This window comes from Arachis duranensis, chromosome 9 (assembly GCF_000817695.3).
Source record: "Arachis duranensis cultivar V14167 chromosome 9, aradu.V14167.gnm2.J7QH, whole genome shotgun sequence".
Lineage (NCBI taxonomy): Eukaryota > Viridiplantae > Streptophyta > Magnoliopsida > Fabales > Fabaceae > Arachis > Arachis duranensis.
This window is the reverse complement of record NC_029780.3, coordinates 59,083,297-59,092,829: the sequence shown is the minus strand read 5'-3', so window position 1 is coordinate 59,092,829 and position 9,533 is coordinate 59,083,297. Positions and strand designations below refer to the sequence as shown.

At 26.7% G+C, this 9,533-nt stretch overlaps 1 protein-coding gene across 1 annotated transcript in view; it reads left to right on the top strand.

Moving 5' to 3' along the window:
- LOC107465737 (trihelix transcription factor GTL2) overlaps positions 1-2,089 on the top strand; it is a 6,805-nt gene extending 4,716 nt beyond the window's left edge. The window contains exon 3 of the mRNA XM_016084704.3: positions 232-2,089. Within this exon, the coding sequence (XP_015940190.3) occupies positions 232-1,777 (1,546 nt within the window). The 3' untranslated portion in view covers positions 1,778-2,089. The remainder of the gene's footprint in view (positions 1-231) is intronic.
- Positions 2,090-9,533: the final 7,444 nt, after the last annotated feature.

Below are 9,533 nucleotides of genomic sequence, written 5' to 3'. Positions count from 1 at the left end.
AGACAGAGAGGGGGGGGGGGATTTTTTTTACTAACACGGATGAAAATTGAAGGAGGGAACCCCATTGATTTTGTCCATATATTACTATATTATTATTACATGTTTGAATTGTTCTTGCAAAGGAGTAAAAAAAAAATAAACAAAACAAAGTAATTATTAATTTCTATAATGGTTATTAGTTACTTTAATTTGGTCCCCGGAATAATAATTTTACATTTATGGCGTGTGCAGGAAGATGGCAGAGCTTGGATATAAGAGGAGTGCTGAGAAGTGCAAAGAGAAGTTTGAAGAAGAAAGCAGATATTTCAGCAGCAACATTAACTTCACCAACAAAACCATTACTCCTCCTCCTACTACTACTACTGGTTACCGCTTTCTTAGTGAACTTGAAGAGCTTTATCATCAACAAGATAATAGTGATCATCATCATCAACAAGAAGTGGTGGTAGTGGAGAAGCAACCAAGTAGTACTGACGGGCAAGAAGACAAGGTAGTCATGGACCAAGCATTGGGAGAAGAAGATGATAAGGAGAATGATGAAGAGGTGGTTGCTGGGGCGGCCGTGGTGGTGTTGCCGGAGAAGATTATTACGACAAAAACAAAGGAGAGGAAGAGGAAGAGGGGTGGTGGAGATGGCGACGGCAACGGCGACGGCGTTAGGTTTGAGATGTTCAAAGGTTTTTGTGAAAGCATTGTGCACAAGATGATGGAGCAACAAGAAGAGATGCACAACAAGTTAATAGAAGATATGGTGAGAAGAGATGAAGAGAAGCTTGCAAGAGAAGAGGCATGGAAGAAGCAAGAGGTGGAGAGAATGAACAAGGAGCTTGAGATCATGCAACAGGAACAAGCCATTGCTGGTGATAGACAAGCAAACATCATTGAGTTCTTGAAGAAATTTGCCCCAGAAATTCAAACCCTTGTTTGTGTTGAAGAAGATCATGATGATCACAATAATAATGGAAGAAACAAATTAGTGAAGGTAACAAATAATAATAACAATGTTGAACACAATGGTTCAAATTTGTTGTTGCATTCCCAAAACCCTAATCCTCCATCATCACCTTCTTCTTCTTCTGCTGTGATTGTGAATAACCAAAATGGTGTTGTTGTTGCTGCTGCTTCTTCTTCAACAAACCCTAGCTCAAGTCCTATTATACAAGCTGGCAAGAACCCTAATAGTACTTATCTCAACAATGATAGCCCAATAGTAGAGGCGGACTCGGCGGCAAAGAAGGCGGCTGCCACGACTGCGAACTGCGAGAAAGATGAAATTGGAAGAAGATGGCCAAAAGATGAAGTGTTGGCACTGATAAACCTGAGGTGCAACACGCAAGTGAGCAGCAACAATGATGAAAATGGGAGAGAAACTCACAAGGCTCTTCCATTGTGGGAGAGAATCTCACAAGGGATGGTTGAATTGGGGTACACAAGGAGTGCAAAGAGATGCAAAGAGAAATGGGAGAACATAAACAAGTACTTCAGAAAAACCAAAGATGCTAACAAGAAGAGGTCCCTTGATTCAAGAACTTGTCCCTATTTTCATCTTCTCAGTAGCCTCTATAGCCAAGGGAAGCTTCTTCTCCAACCTGAGAAGCAAGAAACTACTACTAATAATAATGATAACCATGGAAAAAAAATGGTCGGAGATCATCAAACTTCTTCACAAATGGGGTCTGCTATTGCTGCTGATGATAATCATGATCATGGAGGTGAGAATAACAATAATAATAAAGCTTTGATGCAAGCACCTTCTTTGGATTTTGATCAGTTTTAATTCATTAATTATTTTTGTCTATTTTCTATATTACATAATAATAATAATAATAATAAGTACCACTTATTTTGTAATTTTCTTTTTTTATTGTGGGGTTTTGATGGTGGCTTAGCTTCTTTTCTTTTATAGCAATATAAATTGAGTGTAGTATGTACCTGAGTACACACATATATATAAATACAAAATTAAAAATGTCTGAAAATTAAACTTAAATTAGAATATGGTGTGAGCACCGACAGCTTGATGAGGAATGAGAAGACTATAAATTTATTTGCTGTTCCCGTGTAAGTGTAGCTATTTATATTCCTTTTCAAGTTACATACATTTTTTTTTAATCTGTCAATGTTTCATATAGTTTTTAATTAATAGGGGGGAAGACATTGACACTACTCTTGAAAAATAATAAAGGAAAAACATTCTTTAGGACATTCTTCTTCCCTTTACTACTAACTAAGCTAGCTAATAACTAATCAAATAGTGAAAGGAACTAAGCTACTTTCCCCTCCTTTTTCTTATCCAAGTATAGAAAAATTGTTTTATTTTTTAATCTTTTATCTTTTGGTAAACATAGGAAAATTATGTTTTGTTTTGCAAGCTAGCAGCGCTGAATTATTATCTTGCATCATGATGAACCAGCAATAATTGATGAAGGTGTTTAAGTTAAAACATCATAATGATTAGTTTTTTTTTTTTTTTTCTAATTGACAAACCATTTTTTAAAATTAAAAATAAAAATCAGCTAGATACTTGTTGCTTAATTAAAGGCACCATTTTTCATTTTAGGAATAGAAGGTAAATATAATTAAAGAAGTTGTTTTGTTCTCCGTACCCTTTTTTAATTGCAACTAGTGTATGTTCTCGTGTCTTATACGGGATAATACATAAAATTATATAAATTTTTTATTAAATTTAAATAAAAAATATACATAATAATTATTATTATAAATATTTTACAATTTAAAAATATTAAAAATAATTAATATTTATTTTAATTAATTTAAATTTATTGAATGGTCATCTCATTTGCCCGCTTAAGCAAGTATTTGGAGTTTGAATTTCGTCTTGTGTGTATCACAATCCATTAGTTAGCGACACACCCTTAATAAATAGAGCATTAATATGTGGTGGATTAATTCTCGAATTGCCAAGTTAGGAAATCCATAGAAAAAAATTATATTTGTCTTTAAAATAGATTAATTTTTCATTAATGAATTTTTGTCTTTGTTGAAATTTACTTGGGACAATTTTATTTATTGCTATCGTATTCATTCTTGAAATCAAAATAATATGATAACATTATTACTTGTTAAAACTTCACATTTTATGAAATAATTTTTAAATTTTCAAATTCATAAACTTATGTCATTACAAAAGTTATTAGATCGATTAATATTTTTTGGTAATATGGTGTATCGAAACACCATCGTTGAGTATTAATTAGTGTGAAAAGAAACCGATAGCAACTTTTGTTATTCAATATATAATTTATTCTATTGAAAAATAAATTAATATGGTAATCAGGACTCTCAGGGGAGCGTGAGAAACCCACTTTTCATCCCTCATTCCTATTTAAAAAAATGTCCCCGTTCTTTTTCTGTCGTTGCAAGTTCCTGTTTAATTACCCCTTAGAGAACGTAGATCTTTTCGGGTATCTACGAATATTCTTTGAAAATTTTTTAAAAATTTAACACAAAAAGACATAATATAATAAATCATAAAATAATCAATTTAATTTAATTCAACACAATTTATAACATATTCGTTATGAAAAATAACATTTCAAAAGGAAAAAAACTTAAAAAAATAATCCAACATAATAACATAACATAATTTTTTAGGACGATACTAAGCGACATAGTGACGGACTTGATGAGAGGTAGAGAAAGTGAGTTAGAGAGAGAGGATCAAGGCTGAGAATGAGTTTGGAAGAAAAAGAAAAAATTCGAATTGGAGGCAGAAATTAGAATTACTAAATTCAAGAAATGGATTTACGTATATATAAATTAGGATAAATTGATAATTTTATATTCGCGTATATTTAATAAGTTTCATGGGGCGGGTACTTATGTCTGTTTCCCTATTAGGAGTGGCAAACGGGAAAGTCTGCCCTGTCTCGCCAAAAGCCCGTCCCGCCTAGTAAGACAGTCCTGAATTTTCCCCTCGCTCGCCTAATGGTAGGCTGGCGAGATCTCCTTTTTTTTATAAGCCATTAAATATTAAACAATATATATAATTTCACAACAATTTCAATAAATTTATAATTTCTAAAAACATAAAAAATTATAATTTTTAAATTCATGTACATTAACGTCTTTTTAATTATAAATGTGTAATAAATATAATTATAAATATTTTTTTGAAACAAAATAATAAAACTAGCATTGTCTAAAGCAAAAGAAAATATTATCCAAAATATAACTTAAAACTTCTTCAATTATCATCTTCATCATTTTGTAGATCAATAACATCATAAAAATTTGTAAAAAAATGGCTCTACCAAAATAAAAGCTTGGCCCAGTGGGAAAGCCTGCCCCGCCCTGCCGAAGCCCGCCAAATCCAGTGGATTAGACGGTGCAGGGTAGGCGGGATTTTTAAGTTTGGTGGCCATAAATTTCCAGCCCAACCTGTATTTTTCGGCGGGTTATACGACCAGCTCGACAAATTTCGACCCGTTTGTCACCCCTAGTCCCCATTCATTTTCGCATGGCAGGTCGTGAGGATTTCAGAGGTCCCATCTAGCTTTAAAACGCGAGTAATCCCTGCAAATACCCGTTTCGACTGTTTTGTGATCATCCTTATTGCTAGCATTTATTGGTTCGTGACGTTGAGCTATTCTAGCCACTCAATAAATTCTTAGATAATCAAAGTTTAGGTTATATCATTTTTATAAAGTTACATGTATCCTTGTTATAATAATATTAATAAAAGATAAATGGATAAGATAAAAAATAAGAGGAAAAAAATGGAAAGAAAAGTATATTTTTTTGTGTGCTGTTTAGATGAAAAAAATGAATGAAAAAAAATAGATGAAAAAATTTATTTTGCTTGAATGGAAGGAAAAGTAAGAAGAGAAAAAATTATAATAGAGAAAAATTATATTAATATTTTTATATATTATATATAAATTATATTTCAAATGGTAATTCTGTATTTTTATCCATATTTGCACTTTTAAATCAGTTTTCTTCGCAACTTTGAAGAGAAAAAATTTACGTGAGCTTCATATATACTTTTATGTTTTTCATTCAATTTCTTTGTTGAACCAAATAATGAAAAATTGATTTTTCCATCCATTTTCTTCCCCAGCATGTTATTTCTCAACAAATTCTTCTAATCTAAACAATGCATAAATATGTCACATTTATTATATATATAACAATAACTAATATCACATATTAGGCTAATTTACATTGATAAATTAAAGTCACCCTAAAATTACTTGAATCCCCTAAATCCAATAACGTTGCCTAGTTGTCTCTATTTAAACTGAATTTAATGAATTTGAATTAGGATAATAAGTAATAAATCTAATTTATATTTAATAATTTACCTCTAACTTATAGTAAAAATATAAGATATGATGCCAAAAAAAAAACTAAAGCGTCATAAATTTTTTACTAACAAAAAAAATATTTCTTTTTTCATTTTTTAGACACGTATCTATCTTTTTAAGTTATACATTTTGATTTATATAAATTAATGATAATTAAATGTAAAAAAATACTAATTAATAAAGGAATAAAATTTAAGATAAACATGTCCTGAACAAATTGAAATAAAATAAAGACTTTTAATTATGATCATTAATTATAATTACATATATTTACTTCAATATTTATACTTCAAAAACACAGTATATTAATATTTTGTATTTTTATTTTTTAATTTTATACTATCATAAACATTAGTTACTCTCCAATAATGACAATACTTTTAAAAAAATAAACATAACTAAATTATCTTAAAATTATATAATAATTTTCAACATAACAAAAAAAATATACAATTACCTAAAATATAATATTTATGTAGTAACTGAAATTTAATTGTCAATATAAAGTAATATATAATATCATTTCATAATCAAATAAGTATTTAATCGAAGAATTTAATATTTATATAATAATATGACAAAATAAATTAAAATTTGAGTTTAATCATAGCAAGCGTTCAAGTTTAAATTTTTATAAATTAATTTCTGTGTTAAAGTGAATTGCGCAATAAAAAATTCATAAAAATTTCATATATTGAAGTAGACAATAATTTATTTGTAAATACAAAAAGTGTATTGAATAAGTAAGAAATTATTTTATTTAATTTGGTCCATAATTCACATGATTTGAATTTAGCTCAATATATATGATTTGATTTGATTTGATTTGATTATTAGTTGAAAGTATTCCAGTTGCCTATTTTACTCATAGATTTATTATTTTAATGACTAATAAATTAATCAAATTAATTAATTAGTACACACAATAAATTTGGGTTAATAAATTTAAAAAAATAAATTAAAAATACTAACAGAATATTAAAATAAATAAATTAAAAAATACTACCAAATTAAATTGATATAAATTACAATAAATTATATAATATTTAAATATTTAATCAAATTAATTAGTTGATATAGTTAATTTATCGTAATAACTTATAGTTAATGAGTTAAAAGAAATAAATCGGAAAACATTCTCAGAAACATGCTACGTCAGGTACATCATTAAGTACAAAAATTCGATTTTTATATAATAGAATAAATAAATTTAAATGCGTAATATTTTTCTTATTAAAATTACCTAATTATATTTATGCAACTTAAACTTTTAGAGAAGATTATTAATGACATCTTATTGGTCAAAAAACTTATTAATGACTCTAGAGTCTAGATAACTTGATGTGATTTTTTTTTATATTTTACATTAACTTTAGATAAAAAAAAAAAGTTCTGACGTATAATTGAAAATTTAAAATGTAATTAATAAAAATTTTTTATCTATAATTATTAATAAGATATCATCTATATATAATGAGAAATAAATCATATAAATAGAGATTTTGTATAATAGGTAGAGTTAAATTCAAGAATAACGTATTTTTTTAATTTATTCAATAATAATAATAATAATAATAATAATAATAATAATATAATAATATATTATCTAACTTAATTTAATTTTCTTGTAAATAATTTCTAATATATTTTATATTCATCTACATTTAAAAAAAAGAAAGAAATGAAGGATGTATAATCTTTAACACGGTGTTCTTTTAGGTATTTAGAAATCTGGAAAAAAAGCCTTAAAAAATCAAATAGCCACCTAACTTTTCTTGCCCTCAATTCTATGATCTCACTCCGAAAACCCCAGGAGAGTAGAATATTGCTTGACTTACTTTCGAATGCAATAGAGAAGAATATGCAACTTCCATCTCGTCGCCGTTATTCCACCTGTCCAGTCACTACTGTTGTCATGTCTGCTCTGTCGCCGTGTGCGTTGTTATGCGTCATCCAATTTAATGAATTTAATTAGAATAAATAATAAATTATTTATTTTATTTTAGATATCATAAATGAGAAAACCAATTCACTGATATAACGAATTACAATTAACATAGTCTAATTAATTAAGTAATATAAATTTTAATAAATTATATTAATATTTAAATATCCAATCAAATCAATTAGTTAATATAATTAAGTCATTGTAATAAATTATATTTAATGAGTTAAAATAATTAAATTGAGAAACACTCTCTGGAGCATGCTATGTCAGCTCCATCATTAAGTGCAGAAACTCAATATTTATATAATAGAATAAATAAGTAAGTAAGTATCTGTACTATTATACTTCTTGTTCTACATGATGACTTAAAATATTTGTTTTGTATGTTAAATAATATAAATAATATTTTGTATCTTATATTCATTAAATTATTAAATATTGATATTAAGATGAGAAAATTATGTAATAAATTTTATAAATAGTAATTATAAAAAATAAAAAAGTATTTATTATATATAATAATTCTTGGTATACATAGGATCATGTATATATTAAGATATCTATTTTAATTATGTGAGTAATTATTGTTATTTTTACTTTTTCATTACATTAGAAAATAATATTTAAAGCTAAAAAAGAGATAATTAATTTTTTTAATTTGAATTAAAAATGTCTTGTAAATATATCCAACTTTTATATATACTAAGTGTTATAATGTCAAATAGTATAGTATTTGTTATAACAATGACTCAAAATATTAATTCAAGACATATTTGGGCCTAGTAAGACCGCAATGCAAGTAGGATCAACTAAAATTCATTGTTAGGTTTTCAAATCTAACTTAGGTTCATTACCTTAAAGGCCCAATATAGATAAAGTCCACGCGTCCCCTCTTAAATCAACTCAAATTGGATCTCCAGTGCTAGTTAGATATAGTAGTGAGTACTTAGGGGAGCGTGAGAAGCCTCCTTCCCACCCCTCATTCAATTTGAGCTTAATCATAGTAAACGCTCAATTTTAAATTTTTATAATTCAAATTTTATCATTATTGATACTCAAATAATAGAAATAATATATTAATAAATAAAAATTATTATTAAAAGTTAAATATACAGATAAAAAATTATAACTTGCAAAAATATCTCTAAAATTTATTACATAAATATTAAAAGTCATGTATTTATATAAATTAAATTATATTAAATTGTAAGATATTTAGATATTTAATTAAATTTAAAAATAAATGGTATGCCAATTCAAATAATTTAGATTGAAGATAAAAAAATATATAATCAAATTATATCATATAACATAACATTTCTATAAGTTTTTTTTTTATAAGAGATTCAATACAAAAATATTTATCATCGTCTGTTTAACGTAAAAATTTAAATTTAGGAGAATTGTTCCAAAAAATACCTTTTTCGAGTTATTTATTGTTAATATCAGGTTAATTTCATAACATTCAATAATAACATAAATGATTATATTTGAACCACAAAGTTAACCTAATATAAAATATAGAAATTGATGAGAATAAAATATTAAGACAAAAAATGATTAGAAGCGTAAAAATAGAAAAAAAATATCAAATTTAAATAATGTAAAAAAGAATCTAATATATAAAGATGTGAATTGTAAAAATAGAGGGATACATATATAAAGAAGAATAGCATGTATGCATAAACGTTTTTTCACTATATCATAATTTGCTCCAGCTATACGATGAATTCAGGGGCAGTCAGCAGCTCCAAAAGTTTGCATCGGTGCACGTCGAACACATGACCTGATTTCTTAAGCTGCAAGTATGCCGAGCATATTGTCGTCCAATTCCATCAGCAACGGTAATGCTTAAATTAAGACATTTTCGAGTTATAGACAAACAATCAACGAAATACTATTTATCCATACCTTCTCATTTATCCATAAAAGAAATTTTACATAAAAAAAAAAAGAAGAAAAGAAGAGTTAAAATAGCAAGAGCGATAAAAATGATGATTCTTATCATTTTGTTTGGCCGTCTATATATAGAAGACCAGAAAATCATCATTATCTACAAAATTAATTTGTATTTATTGCATTTAATTTGAATAAGCAAAAAATTATCATATTTTAGTTTAGTATTTAATTCACATGATTTGAGTTTGACTTAATACACTATAATTTAATTTGATTTAATTATTAGTTAAAAAGATCTCAATTGCTTGTTTTATTTATAGATTTATTATTTTAATTATTAATAATTTAATCAAATC